Here is a 22,606-nt window from a genome sequence, read left to right as displayed (position 1 = left end):
GCGGTCATGGGAATCAACTGGTTAGTCTCATTGGGATAAAATGTATATTTTTCAATAGCGAACTATAGTGGATGGCTAAGTGCTAATGTGAATACATAGATAACGTGCATTCAATTCAGATCGTTGTATCCCGATCTGAAAAAGGTTAAACTTATTTTAGCTCGGGACAAGACTTTTTCCTATGCCCCCATCTTTGTTAACCCAACTGTCACCGTGTCACTTATGGCTGGCCTAGACTGGATTGGTGCTGCTGTGCCTCTGTGCGTGTGTGTTTGTGTGTGTCAAACAGGGGTCTCTTGCTATTTCGGTTACAGTGAACCCCTCCCATTTCTCTCTCTCACTCTGGGTGTCACTCCTGGGACGTGGCAAAATGTTAAAGTGTTTACAGGACCCCACCGCAGCACCAGTCCCAGGAGCATGTGGTACACCTGGCAAAGATAGCAGGGTCGTATTCATTAGGCACGAAATGGAAGCAAATGGTCCTGAACAGTGAGGTGCTATCTGAACTTGTCCAATACAAAACACTTGTTTACGCTTTCCATTGTACACCAATTTGAAACATTTTGCTGCAGTGTGACAAAATGAATATCGCCCAGGTCATTCTCCCTAAAGCCATCTAACTCAAATAAATGACTCACACTACGACACGTTCTCAACCCGCACAGGGTATCTTGGATTTCAAGCTTGAACATGACCAGTTGTCATGTTTTAATAATGATGTCTATAAATGTACACTATACACACAATATATACATAAGTATGTGTACACCCCTTCAAATGAGTGGATTTGGCTATTTCAGCCACACCCGTTGCTGACAGATGTATAAAATCGAGCACACAGCATTGCAATCTCCATAGACAAACATTGTCTGTAGAATGGCCTTACTGAAGAACTCAGTGACTTTCAACGTGGGACCATCATAGGATGCCACCTTTCCAACAAGTCAATTCGTCAAATTTCTGCCCTGCTAGAGCAGCTCCGGTCAACTGTAAGTGCTCTTATTGTGAAGTGGAAATGTATAGGAGCAACAACGGCTCAGCCGCGAAGTGGTAGGCCACACAAGCTCACAGAATGGGACAGCCGAGTGCCGAATTGCATAAAAAACGTCTGTCCTCGGTTGCAACACTCACTACCCGAATGCATAGTGCCAACTGTAAAGTTTGGTGGAGGAGGAATAATGGTCTGGGGCTGTTTTTCATGGTTCGGTCTAGGCCCCTTAGTTCCAGTTAAGGGAAATCTTAACGCTACAGAAAACAATGACATTCTAGAATATTCTGTGCGTCCAACTTTGTGGCAAAAGTTTGGGAAGGTCCTTTTCTGTTTCAACATGACAATGCCCCAGTGCACAAAGCGAGGTAAATACAGAAATGGTTTGTCGAGATTGGTGTGGAAGAACTTGACTGGCCTGCACAGAGCCCTGACCTCAACCCAATCGAGCACCTTTGGAATGAATTGGAACGCCAACTGCGTGCCAGGCCTAATCGCCCAACATCAGTGCCAGACCTCACTAATGCTCTTACGGCTGAATGGCAACAAGTCCCTGCAGCAATGTTCCAACATCTAGTGGAAAGCCTTCTCAGAAGAGTAGAGGCTGTTATTGCAGCAAAGGGGGGGGACCAACTCCATATTAATGCCCATGATTTTGGAATAAGATGTTCGACGAGCGGGTGTCCACATATTTTTGGTCTTGTAGTGTAGGTCTGGACCACTTGAAGTAGCTTCAAGGTTTGGACTTCTGTAATCAGAAATTAGTAGAAAATTAGTAGAGCTTAATGTGCACATATAAACAGATATGTCAGTCCATCTTGAACCAAAAATAATACTCTTACTCTCACAAATGATTTTATAGGTTTCATTTCAGTGCTGCTCAACTCAGGCTGTTCATTTTCAGAATCCTGAGAATGATAAAGTTTTGTTTTAGGATAAACAGAACTACAGCCATTTAGTAATGCACCCTGAGCTTGTACATTAGCAAAGGGCTCAAGTTTGATCAAATTGTGCCCCCTTGTGGCATATTGACAGAACAACTTCCACCACTTGATAAACTACATGATTCATACACATTACCTGAATGCTCACAGGTCAGCCGGTCAGTCTCTCTCCCTCTCTCAATATGAGTAAGGTGTTCCTAATGTTCGGTATACTCAGTGTATATTTGTTTCTACTGCCCTTTTGAATAAAACGCAATTTATTTCAAATGTTGTAATTGTAGTAGCGTAGTGAATTGTTGTTCTCAGGGCACCATTGCAAATTAGACCCTGTTCTCAATGGGTTTCCCTGGTTAAATAAAAGTTAATAAAACAATTATAATAATACCATCCTTGACAGAACAACTTACACTTGACAAGCTACATTATTCATACACAGTACCATTCATTATACAGCCAGTGTTTCACTAACATGATTTCTGAACTCAAAATCCACCCTTAGCCGCTATCCGAACTAGGCACTGCTGTAGATCTTAGGTTAAAGATGGAGTATTTGCTTTGCCATGCGGGAAGGGTGGATTTTTGCCCATATTGCTTAATTATTTCACATCTACAGTGGCTGTATTCAGCAGTGATGATCTAGGATAAGTTTTGCCTTCGAGATACAATTAATTATGATTATATGGACAGGGGGAACCTGATCCTAGATTACCACTCCCACTAAGATGCTTTTTGAGGGGATAGCCAACGGTGCTATTTGTTGTCCTCAGTGTGGATCAAGGAGAAGAGGCCAATTCAGACTATTGAGATGTACCCTTCAAGTGGAACCTTTTTCCACTTTGAGCAGCCTACAATTATCTTAATTTGATGGTCAGGGTTAACCCTGTTGGAGCAGTGGTTGGCAGGTTAGCAGCATTACACTGGTTGTTACAATATATTCATTCCTAAAAGTCTAAGCTGTTGGGGGGTGGGATCATTTCCCTATTTGATTTTAGGACCCCTTTTGGTATCAAAAAATATATAAAAAATGTTATGATAAAATATTGAATTTCGCCTTTACTACGTAGGCCAAAACAATGTTTTAGTGAGAAGGCAGATTTTCGGGATGTCTCATGGTCTGACAAACACAGCTGTAGCTCAGCCACCTTCCACCGCAGATGCTGAGGTTCTCCATAGGCGGATGTGGTGGACTGAGACGCAGCCCTGATATCTCTAGCTTAAACTGACGAATTTTGATTGGGATTTTTTTATTATGTTACTTAGATTGACGCACCAGTGTGTCAATAGACTCTAGGGAGTTTAAAATTGTATCGTATTGCATTCTTTCATAAATGCACTCACATTCACCATAGAAATGTCGCTCCCCTCCAGTGTCTTCTTCTTGCTGGGAAGATTTGGGTTCCAGTGACACACCAGGCTGTCCTTCTGAACACTGTAGTTCTTGTGTCTGATCAGACAATATGTGTTATTTTTCCTTTTACTCTGAGAGGGGAAATGCTGTTTTATTTCATAATAGCTCAAACACAAATCACACTAAGGATTAGAAAACAGGAAATTAAATTTCCCTCCATTGCTTTGAACAGAAATCTCTCAAGCACTTATTAGAGGTAATCTGATGACTTTTGACTTGTAGGTTAATTAGCTAGAGAGCTTGGATGGGTCCCAAATAATTATACACTTCACCGGCACTCTGGGAAAATCCACAGGGTCTATTGACAGTTCATTACACAGTACTTCTCCCCTCTATGTCAGTGTGAGGACAGTTGACCTACTAAGCATCCTAATGATGTTATAATGTTCAGTAGATGAAATAAATGAGGTGATGATCATGCTGTCGAACTGTAACTTAGTCATTCAACAGTCATGATGTGAGCATCTCCACTCCACTTCGCTGGAGACAGTATATAGAGGATATGAATAGCCAATGATTTGCTCAGAGTAATAATAGTATTTTAGTGGCTGAAACTAGACATTTCTCCAAAAAGCAATATATACAGTGGGGAGAACAAGTATTTGATACACTGCCGATTTTGCAGGTTTTCCTACTTACAAAGCATGTAGAGGTCTGTAATTTTTATCATAGGTACATTTCAACTGTGAGAGACGGAATCTAAAACAAAAATCCAGAAAATCACATTGTATGATTTTTAAGTAATTAATTTGCATTTTATTGCATGACATAAGTATTTGATACATCAGAAAAGCAGAACTTAATATTTGGTACAGAAACCTTTGTTTGCAATTACAGAGATCATACGTTTCCTGTAGTTCTTGACTAGGTTTGCACACACTGCAGCAGGGATTTTGGCCCACTCCTCCCTACAGATCTTCTCCAGATCCTTCAGGTTTCGGGGCTGTCGCTGGGCAATACGGAGTTTCAGCTCCCTCCAAAGATTTTCTATTGGGTTCAGGTCTGGAGACTGGCTAGGCCACTCCAGGACCTTGAGATGCTTCTTACGGAGCCACTCCTTAGTTGCCATGGCTGTGTGCTTTGTGTCGTTGTCATGCTGGAAGACCCAGCCACGACCCATCTTCAATGCTCTTACTGAGGGAAGGAGGTTGTTGGCCAAGATCTCGCGATACATGGCCCCATCCATCCTCCCCTCAATACGGTGCAGTCGTCCTGTCCCCTTTGCAGAAAAGCATCCCCAAAGAATGATGTTTCCACCTCCATGCTTCACGGTTGGGATGGTGTTCTTGGGGTTGTACTCATACTTCTTCTTCCTCCAAACACGGCGAGTGGAGTTAGACCAAAAAGCTCTATTTTTGTCTCATCAGACCACATGACCTTCTCCCATTCCTCCTCTGGATCATCCAGATGGTCATTGGCAAACTTCAGACAGGCCTGGACATGCACTGGCTTAAGCAGGGGGACCTTGCGTGCGCTGCAGGATTTTAATCCATGACGGCGTAGTGTGTTACTAATGGTTTTCTTTGAGACTGTGGTCCCAGCTCTCTTCAGGTCATTGACCAGGTCCTGCCGTGTAGTTCTGGGCTGATCCCTCACCTTCCTCATGATCATTGATGCCCCACGAGGTGAAATCTTGCATGGAGCCCCAGACCGAGGGTGATTGACCGTCATCTTGAACTTCTTCCATTTTCTAATAATTGCGCCAACAGTTGTTTCCTTCTCACCAAGCTGCTTGCCTATTGTCCTGTAGCCCATCCCAGCCTTGTGCAGGTCTACAATTTTATCCCTGATGTCCTTACACAGCTCTCTGGTCTTGGCCATTGTGGAGAGGTTGGAATCTGTTTGATTGTGTGTGGACAGGTGTCTTTTATACAGGTAACGAGTTCAAACAGGTGCAGTTAATACAGGTAATGAGTGGAGAACAGGAGGGCTTCTTAAAGAAAAACTAACAGGTCTGTGAGAGCCGGAATTCTTACTGGTTGGTAGGTGATCAAATACTTATGTCATGCAATAAAATGCAAATTAATTATTTAAAAATCATACAATGTGATTTTCTGGATTTTTGTTTTAGATTCCGTCTCTCACAGTTGAAGTGTACCTATGATAAAAATTACAGACCTCTACATGCTTTGTAAGTAGGAAAACCTGCAAAATTGGGAAGTGTATCAAATACTTGTTCTCCCCACTGTATATACAGTGGGGCAAAAAAGTATTTAGTCAGCCACCAATTGTGCAAGTTCTCCCACTTAAAAAGATGAGAGAGGCCTGTAATTTTCATCATAGGTACACTTCAACTATGACAGACAAAATGAGAAAACACAATCCAGAAAATCACAATGTAGGATTTTTAATGAATTTATTTGCAAATTTTGGTGGAAAATAAGTATTTGGTCACCTACAGACAAGCAAGATTTCTGGCTCTCACAGACCTGTAACTTCATCTTTAAGAGGCTCCTCTGTCCTCCACTCGTTACCTGTATTAATGGCACCTGTTTGAACTTGTTATCAGTATAAAAGACACCTATCCACAACCTCAAACAGTCACACTCCAAACTCCACTATGGCCAAGACCAAAGAGCTGTCAAAGGACACCAGAAACAAAATTGTAGACCTGCACCAGGCTGGGAAGACTGAATCTGCAATAGGTAAGCAGCTTGGTTTGAAGAAATCAACTGTGGGAGCAATTATTAGGAAATAGAAGACATACAAGACCACTGATAATCTCCCTTGATCTGGGGCTCCACGCAAGATCTCACCCCGTGGGGTCAAAATGATCACAAGAACGGTGAGCAAAAATCCCAGAACCACACGGGGGGACCTAGTGAATGACCTGCAGAGAGCTGGGACCAAAGTAACAAAGCCTACCATCAGTAACAACACTACGCCGCCAGGGACTCAAATCCTGCAGTGCCAGACGTGTCCCCCTGCTTAAGCCAGTACATGTCCAGGCCCGTCTGAAGTTTGCTAGAGAGCATTTGGATGATCCAGAAGAAGATTGGGAGAATGTCATATGGTCAGATGAAACCAAAATATAACTTTTTGGTAAAAACTCAACTCGTCGTGTTTGGAGGACAAAGAATGCTGAGTTGCATCCAAAGAACACCATACCTACTGTGAAGCATGGGGGTGGAAACATCATGCTTTGGGCCTGTTTTTCTGCAAAGGGACCAGGACGACTGATCCGTGTAAAGGAAAGAATGAATGGGGCCATGTATCGTGAGATTTTGAGTGAAAACCTCCTTCCATCAGCAAGGGCATTGAAGATGAAACGTGGCTGGGTCTTTCAGCATGACAATGATCCCAAACACACCGCTCGGGCAATGAAGGAGTGGCTTCGTAAGAAGCATTTCAAGGTCCTGGAGTGGCCTAGCCAGTCTCCAGATCTCAACCCCATAGAAAATCTTTGGAGGGAGTTGAAAGTCCGTGTTGCCCAGCAACAGCCCCAAAACATCACTGCTCTAGAGTAGATCTGCATGGAGGAATGGGCCAAAATACCAGCAACAGTGTGTGAAAACCTTGTGAAGACTTACAGAAAACATTTGACCTCTGTCATTGCCAACAAAGGGTATATAACAAAGTATTGAGATAAACTTTTGTTATTGACCAAATACTTATTTTTCACCATAATTTGCAAATAAATTCATTAAAAATCCTACAATGTGATTTTCTGGATTTCTTTTCCTCATTTTGTCTGTCATAGTTGAAGTGTACCTATGATGAAAATTCCAGGCCTCTCTCATCTTTTTAAGTGGGAGAACTTGCACAATTGGTGGCTGACTAAATACTTTTTTGCCCCACTGTATTTATATTTTTGACAACTTTTACTTCTACATTCCTAAAGAAAATAATGTACTTTTTACTCCATACATTTTCCCTGACACCCAAAAGTACTCATTACATTTTGAATGCTTAGCAGGGCAGGAAATAGTCAATTTCACTCACTTATCAAGAGAACATCCCCAGTCATCCCTACTGCCTTTGGTCTGGCGGACTCACTAAACAAACACTTAATTTGTTAATTATGTCTGAGTGTTGTATTGTGCCCCCGTAAATAAATAAATAAACCAATTAAATGGTACCATCTAATATAAGGAATTTTAAATAATTTCTACTTTTACTTTGGTACTTAAGTATATTTGATTAATTACATTTAATTTTGCTAATTCAGTATATTCTGAATCAAATACTTTCAGACTTCTACTCAAGTAGTTATTACTGGGTGACTTTCACTTTTACTTGAGTCATTTTCTATGAAGCTATCTTTACTTTTACTCAAGTATGACAATTGGGTAATGATGACACAGAAATTCTCTTGATGGAACAGCACAAAATGGAATTGACCCGACATGATTGAACTGAAGCCCCACATCTCAGATCAATCAAACCCACCTTCTTGTAGCTCTCTGCCTCCACGTGCTTCTGCTGCCTCAGCTGCTTGGCCACCGACTTGGGCACCATCTGGTGCAGGAGGTCCTCGGTCAGTTGTCTTTGGCGCTTCAGGTCCTCGGTCCTCTCTCTGGGTCCACTCCGTCATCTGCTTGAAGGACATCAGCACCAGTGGATAGATCAGGCAGGCCAATGTCAACAGAGCGATCTGCTGGCACCGCCCCGGCCAGCAGACCCACATGGGTGTCCCTCAGGGCCTGGAAGCCAGTCTGAGAGCCTGTGAGGACACCCACTTTGACCACCATGTCAGACGCTGAAATCTGCCAAGGGGCAGAGTCGAAGACGTACGCGTCGAATTTGAGGCTGTTGGTCAGGTTGAGCTTTAGGTGAATGTTTTCCATCCAACAGTCATGCAGTGTTTCTGATGAGAGCTGGGCAAAGGCTAAGCGGCTCAGTGCGTGGATCCACTTCTCGTGAAAGTCAGCTTGGGTTCTAATGGAAGAGAGTTCACTGAACTGGTGATTGAGTTCCAGGAATGTGACCATCAGTCTCAGTGAGAGGACATCTTTCCAGTCTGAAAACTTCTTGACCTGACTAATGTCCTGTGTCTATGTCCTGGAGTCTGACCATCGTCAAGGAGAACACAGGCTTGTTGGTGTTGTCCTCAGCTCCCCATGTTGTCTTCAGAAATTTGGTCAAATCTTCCCTCAGATTCTGGCAGAACTCCACCAACTCCTCGCTGCATGGGTGACCCTGACTGTTTCTGTGGCCCTCCATATCAGTGCAAAATCTAATAATCACTGGTAAAATGTCGGTCAGTGGTCGTGTACACTTTTCTTGGCTTGTCTCGTTACTCCTGTACCATGTGCATAGACTTCTCGTGTTTTGGAGTTCCCCTATGAGTTGGAGAATAGCCGTGGTCCTACATGAAGTCAGCTCGGTGACAGCGGCCTCTGTGGCGCGCAGCAGGTCCAAGTTAGAGCGGAGGTCAACGGAGACTGAGCCAAGCAGAGACAGAAACGAGAGCAGACAAACAGTACAGTTACTGCCAAGACACGGAGAGCACCTGCAACAACAAAAAAAGATACGAAAAAAATATATACCTAGATAAGGATCTATGATTACATAATAAAAAATGCAATAGACTTATTGTAAATATGAAATATGATTATTAAATAATGCAATTATAATTTTACAACCATAATAGATAAAAGTGGGATATACATGTTTATGTTTAATAATACTTTTTTATTTTAAGCGCTTTTCATAACACCCAAAGTCACTTTACAAACACAAGAAAACCACATGAAAATAAGCAAGTATATAAAAGTACACTTAACATGAGGACAGGCTCGCCATGGACAACACCAAACATGGCTGACTAACCAGGGAAGTGAACTAGATAGCTTTTATCCTCGAAAACAACAGATAAGCCTGTGTGAATACATTGGTATTCGTTTGTTTAATTGTTCTGCTTAAACTTAATGTGGGAAAAAAGTTAAACGAAATGCATTTGTTTGTTGGATATAATGTTGATATTTATCATGATTTTTACAAAAAAATAAGCCCTTTAGCTAGGCTTACAAGTAAACCAAGGTTTTGTAGGTTTGTAGGCTATTAACATTTAACAAAACAATACTCACAATTGCCTGCAAATATACGCACTCGCCGTCGGCTTCCTCTTGCGTTGTTGGTGCGACTCTCCTTTTATGTCTGCTGTTCTGAATTTTGGTAAATATTATTTTCAGAGAAGCGGAGTACAGAGTCAGGGATGCGAAGCATTCCTTTATCATGTAACGTTACTCCAAAGATGACATGGACTCGTCGTCCGAAAGTAAAATGCGGATATCAAAGTTATGATGCAATTTAAAGAGAATAGAAGGCAGACATTATGTGAACAATTATTACAAAAATACCTGTCATTTGGCCCCGCAATATTGCTTGTTCCTGATTTTCAGATAGGAGGCTTATAAATAGGATGCAACTAGTGACGTGTGTTGGATAATTGTGTGGTTTAATTTCTGCAAAGGGAGGAATACATGCCAATAAAGTCTCTCACCTCATTTCACCCAAGGCTTTTCAACAGAAAAAAGTAATACATTAAATTCTAACTCAATTTATCTTGCTTCTCTCTGAAATACATTTTCATATTGACAATCTACAAAACGGGCTAATCAACAATTTCCCATCAAATTAAGATAGTTAAAATATCCTGTGTTATTACACTCAATATATTTCGTTCCAACATACATTTTGAGGTAACAAGTTGGCTACTGCTGTGCATAATCTTATCTGCACGCAAATCTATGGACTCCTATTGAGTTTCATGCTTATTTAATGATTTGTGTTTTCCTTTATCAGAAAATCTCCTAAATTAGTTGAACATTTGTGTTTCCATGAAGTGGGGAAGTAAATCTGCAATATGTACCTTTTTGGGAAACCCAACCAAATTCACATAGAAATGTGAGTTATACATCTGTCATTCGCACTGAAAGCAACTGTAAGAAGTAGACATGTTCTATGTGCAATATTTCTATCCTGCCCGTGCGTAAGTTTAGTTTTTGCATCTTCTACTTTCGGTTTTGTACTCCAGCTTCAAACAGCTGAAAATACTTTTTTGGTTATGGAAAATAGCGGTGTAAATGGTACAATGATTCTCATCACTAAACTTGATTGTTTTGTCACACAAACTGAAATGAGGAAAACCAGTTGAATTTTAGCAACCAGGAAATGGAGGAGCGATTTCTGCATATTCCATCTTCAATGAATAGTGTGTAATTGCTTTTGTTGTATATGGGTCTCAATGACAGTTGCATCCACCCTTGAATATCTGCTTATCTATTCTTGAATGCTTAAATAAAAAGGGAAATAAGGGGAAATTACAGTATGCCGAATAATGGAACAAGGGAAATTATAACTAGAATGAAGTTATTGATTTGCCTAATTCAGTGTCTGCTCCATAATAAAAGGAAAATCAGAGAAATACTTCTTGTCATGCATTTAAACCCCATGTTGCATTACTAATTAAGCCTTGTGGGTTTTGACCATCTTTGATATCATTTTATTTTTGGTGGGGTGAGAGAACGCAAAGGACATTCAATTGTGTGGAAAACACCATGTAGTTTAAGAGCTATATACCATCCTTTGGTAATTAAACCAATTTAATTAAAACCCCTTCACACGTGCATAGAGCCTAATAACTTTGATTAGAAATACAGATTTCACTTTCAATTCACAAACAAGTTAATGTATACTGTCAGAAATTGTTTAACATATTTACATCTTAATTCAAAATCTTTGTATACATTTATTTTTTATCCAAATTGAAATCAACTTACAACATACATTTTTTTATTTTCTCCCAAATCACATTATCATACAATATTCAAATACAATCCAACCAAATTCTAGGTGTAATCAGAATAAATTAAACTTGTTAAGGCACACTCAGTAGTTAGTTACAAACAAAATAACTGATTCGAAAAAAGCCCTTAAAAATGCTATATAAACAAAGATGAACAATAAATGCAAAAAAACACACAAAAACGGAAGAAAACAATTAAGTCACACTTCACAATAAATCAGTTGTAGAAACTCAGTTTATCTAGTAATTGTGGAGTATTTAAACAACGTTAAGTTAATGTGCATTCATTCACTAAATCATGGTGGATTAATTAACATAATGTGCTGCAACCACACATTTAAATGTTAAGAGTAGCCTATATGAAGTAGAAAAATCTACTACATGTCCAAATGTAATTCTATTGGTTTAATGTGTCAGAGTGAACAGTGTGAAGTGGCAGTGGAAACTGGAAACATACAGGCTACAAAACCCATTTAAGTAAACCAACTAAAAGAACCATGGCTCATTTAAATGTCAATGTTAACATCTCAATCCATTTTTAATGGAGATGATTTCTTAAAGCTGCGATAACCACATGTGAAGTCGTAAATACCAGTTGGATGTATTCACATGTATTGAACTCATTGACAAACACAGATTGGCTAATGGCCAACAAGCTGAGTCAACCACAGCATAATAGCTGTACTTTTAGTTTATCAAATTATAGTGTTCAAAAACAATATTAATAGATTGCTTTTTATAAATAATGTTTTGTTGGATTAAATTGCCCAAAATTCTGTTATCGAGGTCATTTCCTTAGTTGGTGACGTCAGAGGTCAGCATGTGGGAGAAGTAGAAGCTCAGGGATGATAAACACGTTTTCCTCTAGTAATTACCCATGGAGGGGCATTCAAGTGGATTTTCCCCAGTCGTATGTGGTAAATACCACCTTCCCACTTGGTTATGATCGCAGGGTAAAATATATGTATGTAGCTTGGGTTAGGTTTCCACCATCTTGAAAAAAGGTGAAGGGATAACTGACATTTTTCAGAATTCTATATGGTAGAAACAAAACAAAGCTATGTCTAGAACCATAAAAATAGAATCCCTATTCTTCGTTCAAACCGAGGGGGTCATCCAGCCAAAACAAATGGAAGCATTGTAAACAGTGACAGACTTTCGTTAGCCTTGCCAATGAAAGAGGTCATCAGGTGAGGTGAGCTTCTTTCTCTGAATTCAGCTCCAACATGTCGAAAGTCAAATAAACATTGTTGACCATCTCAATACAAATCATTGACAAACAATGACATGAACAGTAACACACTTTATGGAAATGTAATTTGTCTCATGCTGCCATCGCTGGCTGCTACTCTGCACCTGTGATGTGATGGCTGCATCCTAAGCTTCCATTTCCTCACTTGGCTTCGTCACCTGGTGAGGTTAAAGGGGAGGGTTACAAACAAGAAGAGGAAACAGGAAATGCAAGGCTGTTTACTGAAGCAAGCGCCTACTGGCTGACGCCCCAATCCCAAATCGACAATAGAGCTCATTTAAACCAGGGCTTCTACCAAGAAGGAATCGGTTGGGGATAGGCCAAATACCTGTCCACACATAGGTATGAGAAACAGCAAGCTCTCTGAATATCAGCGAGAACCAAGTCCTTCTGTCAATTTAATTTCTTAATTTAGTCAGAGTGAATCAATAGAAACCACCATCCCAAAAAACAGCCAAATCAAAACAATGTCACATGGTGAAAGGGATTACTGGCAGCACTCGGTCAAAGCTAATCAAAGACAACCACTTACAGTAGAAATGTTCCTCCTTTGTAATGCCCATTATTTTAAAACAGAGACATCTAATTTTGCAACCAATGCTCTAGATAGATGGGTATTTGTACATGATTGGAGACAGGCATCAAGAAGCTTTTGGATAATTCCCGGACAAGTTTATACCACCTCGTTGGATCCGTTTGTGTTCCAGTTTTGGTGTCTCTCTTTCTAATTTTGAGACATAGCATAGACAGTTCCTTAGCCTAGCCTATACTGAACAAAAATATAAATGCAAAATGCAACAATTTGAAAGATTTTCCTGAGTTACAGTTCATATAAGGAAACCAGTCAATTGAAATCAATTCATTAGGCCCTAATCTTTGGATTTCACATGACTGGGCAAGTGCACAGCCATGGGTGGGCCTGGGAGAGCATAGGCCCACCCACTGGGGAGCCAGGCCCAACCACTGGGGAGCCAGGTTTAGCCAATCAGAATGAGTTTTTCCCCACAAAAGGGCTTTATTACATGCAGAAATACTACTCAGCATCCCCTCAGACGATCCCACAGGTGAAGAAGCCGGACGTGGAGGTCCTGGGCTGGCGTGGTTACACGTGGTCTGCGGTTGTGAGACCGGTTGGACGTACTGCCAAATTCTCTAAAACGACGTTGGAGGCGGCTTATGGTAAATAAATTAACATTCAATTCTCTGGCAACAGCTCTGTTGGACATTCCTGCAGTCCGCATGCCAGTTGCATGCTCCCTCAAAACTCGAGGTCTGTGGCATTGTGTTGTGTGACAAAACGGCACATTTTATTGTCCCCCAGCACAAGGTGCACCTATGTAATGATCATGCTGTTTAATCAGCTTCTTGATATGCCACACCTGTCAGGTGGATAGATTATCTTGGCAAAGAAGAAATGCTCACTAACAGGGCCGTAAACAAATTTGTGCACAACATTGAGAGAAATAAGCTTTTTGTGAGTACTGAACATTTCTGGGACCTTATATTTTAGCTCATGAAACATGGGACCAAAACATGGTGTTTATATTTTTGTTCAGTATACTTTAAACCTCTCGAAATTAGTATGCCGTGTATCAAATTGAGGTGGTAGTAACTAGGCTACTATAGAAGCGAACAGAACTGAAAAGATTGGAAACCCACATTTACACCATTGTTGATTGAGAAGAGACTTCAAGGCACCAGTATAGTGATTAAAAAGAGGGTGACCTCAACTTAAACAACATACATTAGCTACACTAGAGGCTTATGGTTGGGGGAAAAAAACGATTTGTTTGCTTTCACACAGACGGGAAATGCTATAGGCTACATTTGGAAATATATGTAAGGGTTTGGAAATCGATGGATTAAAACAACTTGCATTACTGCATGTAGTGAAATGTTGAGTAACAGAAATGGGATGGTCCACCACTTTAAATGAGGACTAACACTGGTGCGTTCAATGACAGAAGTTTTCAAATAAAATGTACATGGTTCATGTTAGAATGTATTCCTAATAGGCTATGTATTGCAAAATAAATTGTCCCTTACTTTCCGATTAGAGCATTTGTCATCAAATATCTTCACAAACTGATTAATTTCACAGAAAATGAGAAATCACCAAATAAGTTCTTGTTTGTATGGAAGAGAGCAGAAAAAAAGGGCGAGGCAGAGCACAGCAATTATGCAAATCCACTCCAAAAAACATCAAGCACACATCCAAACTATGTCCCTGCTGAGACAGAGAAAGACACCCGAAGAGGAATGAAAGTGAAAGGGAATTCTCCACCACACACAAAAAACTAAGCGAGAAGAGCACAATTTGGACAGTTTTTTTTTGTTCATCAGTTCAAAGCAGTTTGTTGTGTTTGTGTTATTATACCTTGCTCCTGAAGAGGGGCTTGGCGCTGGGGCCGCAGTACTCATTGTAGATGAGCTTGAAGAGGAAGAGGTGGAAGAGGGTGATGAGAGAAGCCACGCCGAACCAAAAGAGGAAGGGCAGGCCCGGGTCCTGCTTGGCCATGTGCTCCTCGTGTGCCAGGATGGCTTTGAGGTGCAGTGTGTGCCGCAGGTCCTGCAGGTGGCGCAGGTCCGTGGATATGTAGAGCAGTGGTGTGATGGGCTGCGTCACCATCACCGGGAACACGTGGCCCTTGGACTCTACCATTGACGACGTCAGCTCCACCGGCTCGTTGAGGCAGCCCGCCTCGCAGGCGTACAGCGCTACGGGTTTCTCCTGGGGCTTGACCGACACATGCAGGAAGGGCTTGACCGACACGTGCAGGAAGGGCTTGCCCTCGGCGTCCAGAAGCACAGCCAGGTTGATCAGGTCCTGGTTGTAGTGGATGCCTCGCAGCGCATAGCTGTTGTGCAGCACGTCCGGGTCCGCCTGGAACTGCAGGTGGTTTTCGTTGAAGGAGAGGCCTCCGAAGCTGAGTACGGCGCCCTGCATGACGCCATGGGCACCTGCCGCCACAAGCACCTTGCAACCCCTCTTCTGCAGGGTGAGGGTCCACAGGGTGACCAGCTGCAGGACTTGGGCCACACTGCTGACCCGCTCCGGCCACAGGTTATCGGCATGCATGGTGGCATGCCCACTAAAGCAGTGGTCGGCGTAGTTGAGGCTGGATTCCAGGCGGGCGCGTTCTTCAGCGCCCAGACGGCGGTCGAGCAGGGGTGCCGGCGAGGCCGAGAGGACGTAGTAGAGCGTGGTGTTGACCGTGGCGCTGGACGGCGTATGCGCGTCTGTGATCTTACGCATCTCCACCCCTGCAGGAGACACACACAGTAGATGTGGGAACAGAAAATGGCTACATAGTCATTTTATCTAGAACTACATAATTCATTAGCTTAGTCATTCATCATGATCAGATAGAATGCTTATATTTTTTGTAAATACTGGGTTGTGTTAATATCATCCGGGTTGTTACATTTGATTTCAATCTCTTTTTGACTGCACCCCTTTTGATTTGAACAAAAAAATGTATACATATTTTTCCATGTTAGAAGTGGTCAGAGAGTAATTTTTTGGACCTGAATGCCAAAACATTTAGGATAGAGGTGCTCAAAGTTGACCCATTTTGCATACCCCACCCTACCATAAAGCATCCATGTCTTCATCACTGGAAAAGATAAAAGGTTGAGTTTCATATAATTTACAAGCTTCCAAAACAGGGTTGCCAAACTATTTTATAATTTCAAGGTAAAAAAGTTAAATAATAAGTTTAAATAACATTAACGTAAATGATCTAAAAACACTTTTTTAAATGTACACTGTCATTCAAAAGTTTGGGGTCACTTTGAAATGGCCTTGTTTTTTTGTCCATTAAAATAACATCAAATTGATCAGAAATACAGTGTTACAGGTAGCCTAGTGGTTAGAGCGTTGGGCCAGTAACCGAAAGGTTGCTGGATCGAATCCCCGAGCTGTCAAGGTAAAAATCTGTCATTCTGCCCTTGAACAAGGCAGTTAACCAACTGTTCCCCGGTAAGCCATCATTGTAATTAAGAATTTGTTATTAACTAATTTGTCTAGTTAAATAAAGGTTAAGTAAAATAAAAATACAAATGTTGTAAATCACTATTGTAGCTGGAAATGGCAGATTTTTATGGAATATCTACATAGGCGTACAGAGGCCCATTATCAGCAACCATCACTCCTGTGTTCCAATGACACGTTGTGTTAGCTAATCCAAGTTGATCATTTTAAAAGGCTAATTGAGCATTAGAAATTGAGCATTAGAAAACCCAGCTGAAAACAGTTGTTCTGATTAAAGAAGTAATAAAACTGGCCTTTTTTAGACTAGTTTAGTATCTGGAGCATCAGCATTTGTGGGTTCGATTGATTACAGGCTCAAAATGGACAGAAACAAATAACTTTTTTCTGAAACTCGTCAGTCTATTCTTTTTCTGAGAAATGAAGGCTATTCCATGCGAGAAATTGCCAAGAAACTGAAGATCTCGTACAACGCTGTTTACTACTCCATTCACAGAACAACGCAAACTGGCTTTAACCAGAAAGAGGAGTGGGAGGCCCCAGTGCACAACTGAGCAAGAGGACAAGTACATTAGATTGTCTAGTTTGAGAAACAGACACCTCACAAGTCTTCAACTGGCAGCTTAAATAGTACCCGCAAAACACCAGTCTCAACGTCAACAGTGAAGAGGCGACTCCGGGATGCTGGAAATTTACCAGAAAGTTTCAGACCCTTTGCAACCCTAGTTTGAACTATACAAACGATACTCGCTTAGCCACGTTAGCTTCACCCTCATGTGGGTGCTAGCAAACAAGCTTGGTAGTGCTAGGTATCAATAGCCATTGTCAGGCAATCCAGTAGGGTCTGAAAGCCATGGTGAGCTTCGATTGGTCACTTGCGCCACAATATCGTGGAGAATTTGCATAAAGTTAATCTATTGTCAACTTTAGGCCAACCCTTTTCAGCTCCCTCGCCCATCCTCAAATTGCTCAACGGTTCCCGCCGCCCAGTCCGCTTCTCTCGCTTTCCTTCCAATGAAAGTGAATGGCTTCTGATATTTCACTGTACGATGCTGCTGTATATTACGAGACGCAGCCCGTAAGCTTAGTCTCAACCGATGGTGGGCACAACACAAACACCTTAGATGGTATAAAATTGGGTCTAAGCCACAACATACTTGAAAATTACATTTACGCATTTTTTGATAATTGATGCTTAACAAAATATTCATTCAAATCAAAAGGTGTGCAGTCAAAAAGTGATTGAAATCAAATGGAACTACCCAGCCATTCATTGTTTTGTCCTGTACAGTCTACGAGAAAACTCACATACTAAATACTAGAGGTTGACCGATTATGATTTTTTAACGCCGATACCGATTATTGGAGGACCAAAAAAGCCGATACTGATTAATCGGACGATTTTAAAAATGTATTTGTAATAATGACAATTACAACAATACTGAATGAACACTTATTTTAACTTAATATAATACATCAATAAAATCAATTTAGCCTCAAATAAATAATGAAACATGTTCAATTTGGTTTAAATAATGCAAAAACAAAGTGTTGGAGAAGAAAGTAAAAGTGCAATATGTGCCATGTAAGAAAGCTAACGTTTAAGTTCCTTGCTCTGAACATGAGAACATATGAAAGCTGGTGGTTCCTTTTAACATGAGTCTTCAATATTCCCAGGTAAGAAGTTTTAGGTTGTAGTTATTATAGGAATTATAGGACTATTTCTCTCTATACGATTTGTATTTCATATACCTTTGACTATTGGATGTTCTTATAGGCACTTTAGTATTGCCAGTGTAACAGTATAGCTTCCATCCCTCTCCTCGCCGCTACCTGGGCTCGAACCAGGAACACATCGACAACAGCCACCCTCGAAGCAGCGTTACCCATGCAGAGCAAGGGGAACAACTTCTCCAAGTCTCAGAGCGAGTGACGTTTGAAACGCTATTAGCGCGCACACCGCTAAATAGCTAGCCATTTCACATCGGTTACACCAGCCTAATCTCGGGAGTTGATAGGCTTGAAGTCATAAACAGCGCAATGCTTGAAGCATTGCGAAGAGCTGCTGGCAAAACAACCGAAAGTGCTGTTTGAATGAATGCTTACGAGGCTGCTGGTGCCTACCACCGCTCAGTCAGACTGCTATATCAAATCATAGACTTAATTATAACATAATAACACACAGAAATACGAGTCTTAGGTCATTAATATGGTCGAATCCGGAAACTATCATCTCGAAAACAAAACGTTTCTTCTTTCAGTGAAATACGGAACCGTTCCGTATTTTATCTAACGGGTGGCATCCATAAGTCTAAAGATTCCTGTTACATTGCACAACCTTCAATGTTATGTCATAATTACGTAAAATTCTGGCAAATTAGTTCGCAATGAGCCAGGCGGCCCAAACTGTTGCATATACCCTGACTCTGCGTGCAATGAACGCAAGAGAAGTGACACAATTTCACCTGGTTAATATTGCCTGCTAACCTGGATTTCTTTTAGCTAAATATGCAGGTTTAAAAATATATACTTTTGTGTATTGATTTTAAGAAAGGCATTGATGTTTATGGTTAGGTACACGTTGGAGCAACGAGTCCTTTTTCGCGAATGCGCACCGCATCGATTATATGCAACGCAGGACACGCTAGATAAACTAGTAATATCATCAACCATGTGTAGTTATAACTAGTGATTATGATTGATTGATTGTTTTTTATAAGATAAGTTTAATGCTAGCTAGCAACTTACCTTGGCTTCTTACTGCATTCACGTAACAGGCAGGCTCCTCGTGAGGCAGGTGGTTAGAGCGTTGGACTAGTTAACCGTAAGGTTGCAAGATTGAATCCCTGAGCTGACAAGGTAAAAATCTGTCGTTCTGCCCCTGAACAAGGCAGTTAGCCCACCGTTCCTAGGCCGTCATTGAAAATAAGAATGCGTTCTTAACTGACTTGCCTAGTTAAATAAAGGTGTAAAAAAAAAAAAAAATCGGCAAAATCGGCGTCCAAAAATACCGATTTCCGACTGTTATGAAAACTTGAAATCGGCCCTAATTAAATCGGCCATTCCGATTAATCGGTCGACCTCTACTAAATATCACAGTATTTGCACTGTAAAGAGAAAAGACATGGCATCTCAGCTTTGACTTTTACTTACCAGAGATGAAGAGGTCCATCCAGGCCTGTTGGTGGTCCTGGACCAGATCTTCTATGTTAGCCCTCAGCAGCTCACCCAGCTCTTTCTTGGCCCCCTCTCTAAGCCTAGTGAAGGTCTCCTGCAACTTGGTCGACTCAATGGGCTCCGACGTCCACACCACCGACAGCACACTTTCTGCGTACTCCGACTTGGCCGCCACCTGGATACGGCTGCCCAGCTTCTTGGTGGCCACCACCACCAGCAATATCTGGTTCTTCTCTGGCAGAACCACGCGGCCCGACGACAGCACCACCTCTTTGTCCTCCACCTTCTCCACGCTGGCTGAGAACTTGCTCCCGAACAAGGACGGTTCAGTGGAAACCTCCAGGGTGGCGGCCCGCTCCGAGGGGTTGTTGATGTGGATCCTCTGGAGGTAGACGTTGGGCCGGCTGCGGTGGGCGATGAACTCCTGTCGGACGGTGAGGCAGTCACGGGCTGACCCGGAGCTGTCCCCCGGGAGGACACAGTGGACGGACAGGACAGCCCCTTTGCGGAACCAGAGCATGGTTGCACTTGCCTCGGCCCGCTTCCCAGGGAGGTGGACACCCACTATGGGCGAATACTCAGTCTGGTGGACAGGGGCCGAGCCGGGCTGGGAGGACGAGGCCACCCACAGTCTGTTGGAGTCAATGTCCACCAGGAAATGGCCGTTACCTGAGACAAAAGGCGTGACCGCTTTCTCCTGGGGAGTGCTGTAGATTCCCTCCCCCCGGTCCACCAGTGACTTCCACCTGTGGATCTCAGTCTGGAGGCATTGTACGGCAGGCCCCCCTGATTGGCCTGAGCCACTAAACAACCTCAAAGCGCCCTCTGAGCTAAGGTACCAGTAGAAGATGAGGAAAACCAGCAGTCCAATGAGCATTCTTCTAGCCCAGCTGCTTGACAGCACACCTGGTAGGCCCTTTAGTCTTTGCTGGAGCCACATTTTGAATTTAGGCTTAAGAGTCACTATAACTAAAGTTTGCAACTCGTGTTAATGAGCTAACGAGCTTACGTTAGATAATAACAAACAAAATGGACGGTCAAAGTTGGTTCTCCATTCTAATCTGACCAAAACCAACGTTAACAGACTAGCTAGTTTACCACTTAAAGTATTTCGCTAAATGTGTTAAGTGTTGTATTTCCTGTTGACAACTAGCTAGCTAACGTTCGCTAGCAACGCACTGGGAAAATTAGCTAAACTGGTAGCTAACTCTTTACTAGCTAGTTAGCTAACTAGTAAACTGGTACTCAAATATTGTATGACTAGCTATGTTGCTATCCGACCAAGAGCAACATACATTCCATGTCAAACCTTGCTTACTGTCAAATCTAACAACGCTTACAATAACAAGCTACTGACTGTAACAACCTAACTGTTACTATTTAACGTTAGCTAGCTATGGTGGTTGCAAACTAGCATTGTTGCGATGCAAATTAGGCGACACTTTGCATTTGTTTCTCACATCGTGGCAATACGTCCAATGAGTGCAATTGTTGCTCATTTGTTGCTTGTGTCTAGCAGTTGTGAGATTTCATTCCTTGTTGAAGTGGATTACTTTGTTCAAGCAACTCCCCAATCTATCGTTGACACTTTTGGATTTACTGAAATTAGCGTAAATGATGTTGATGACAGAAACCGGAAGTGTCGGAATTGGTTCAGTCGCATGATCATTTTTACGACACTGAAATTGTTTTTTATTGCTTTTAAAGTTTCAACAATAATAGCTATTTTATCCTCGTGTATCCATCGAATCTAGGCTACTACTGATGAAGCGGGTTCTGATATGTAGTCTCTGATGATACAACGTTTTGAGACAGACTTCCAAAAGAGGAAGATTGGAGTTAAGAATTCTGAACTGAATAAGAGGATCTCTGAGCAGCCTGAAGCAGGAGAGCTCTGAACTTAAACATGATGTTTGTGAGCTCAGTAAAGAGTCCCTATCCTGTTCCTCCCTATCCTTGAAGCCCAGGGCTTTTTTGAAGTTTCAGTGAGTTACTGTGGGATGAAGATTCGTAGGTGTGATGTCACAGGGAGTAAAGCCAAAAGTGACTATGTCAGCCCCCGATCTCCCCCTCCTCCCTGATGATGGATAGGATCCCCTGCATCTCCCTCCCAAAACCCACTTTCTCCATCTTATGAAGTGTTCGACCCTCTCCAAGCCACTGCCCTACATAGAGGGAGGGGTGGTGTTGAGGTCCTCGGAGGAAGCCATCTATGCTGAACACTAATGCCAGAGAGAGGTTTTCTGGAGGGGGCCACATACCTCCACAGAGGAGCCCCACCTAATGGAGACAGGGGACCCTGTGCTGCTCTTCAACAGAGACCTTCAGACAGGAGCTGGACCACTACCGCAGAACGCCACATAAACAACCTCAGTGTGAGTTCTACCTCTGGTTTGGAAAATAACTCACACCGATATCTCTACCGTGGGCTGTGCAGTAAGCAAGTGATTGAAGTTTTGGTTGAATGGAGGTTCAACAAGTAACTTGATTAAATGCTTCAAGCTGATGTGATGAAGGAGCTTGCTATTCTTGTACATGTGTGATAGTTTAGTATACTGCTTGTATTTGTTTTTTTAGGGCCATTCCAGTGTTATGGACATTACATTTGCACGCAAAATCACAACTTTAATGTAACACAGAATGGACGAACCAGAGAATACATGAATACTGTGTGTGTCCATAGAACCTCTTGGGGGGACTGTATACCCCAAAAAGCAGACTTGTAAATATAATAAATAAATAAATAAAAAGCTACATGGCCAAAAGTATGTGCACACCACAGGAGGTTAGTGGCACCTTAATATGGGACGACGGGCTTTTGGTAATGGCTGGAGCGGAATCACTGGAATTGTATCAAATACGTCAAACGCATAGTATCCATGTGTTTGATGGCATTCTGTTTGCTCCATTACGGCCATTATTATGAGCTGTCCTCCTCTCAGCAGCCTTCTGTGGTGCACACCCCTTCATATTAGTAGATTCGGCTATTTCAGCCACACCCGTTGCTGACAGGTGTATACAATCGAGCACACAGCCATACAATCTCCATAGACAAACATTGGCAGTAAAACTGCCCATACTGAAGAGCTCAGTGAC

The 22,606-nt window shown here is 42.0% G+C and overlaps 1 protein-coding gene across 1 annotated transcript; it reads right to left on the bottom strand.

Moving 5' to 3' along the window:
- Nucleotides 1-11,020: 11,020 nt before the first annotated feature.
- On the bottom strand, nt 11,021-21,122 carry LOC139557234 (uncharacterized protein KIAA2013 homolog). The gene is made up of 3 exons (XM_071371763.1): nt 19,487-21,122; nt 14,720-15,606; nt 11,021-12,500 (listed from the first exon to the last, which is right to left on the bottom strand). Exons 1-3 carry the CDS (start codon nt 20,448-20,450, stop codon nt 12,468-12,470), a joined length of 1,884 nt encoding a protein of 627 aa, XP_071227864.1. The 5' UTR covers nt 20,451-21,122; the 3' UTR covers nt 11,021-12,467.
- Nucleotides 21,123-22,606: the final 1,484 nt, after the last annotated feature.

This window comes from Salvelinus alpinus, chromosome 28 (assembly GCF_045679555.1).
Source record: "Salvelinus alpinus chromosome 28, SLU_Salpinus.1, whole genome shotgun sequence".
NCBI classification, from domain to species: Eukaryota; Metazoa; Chordata; class Actinopteri; order Salmoniformes; family Salmonidae; genus Salvelinus; species Salvelinus alpinus.
Note: the sequence above shows the minus strand (reverse complement) of the source record. Positions and strands in the feature narration are given on the sequence as shown.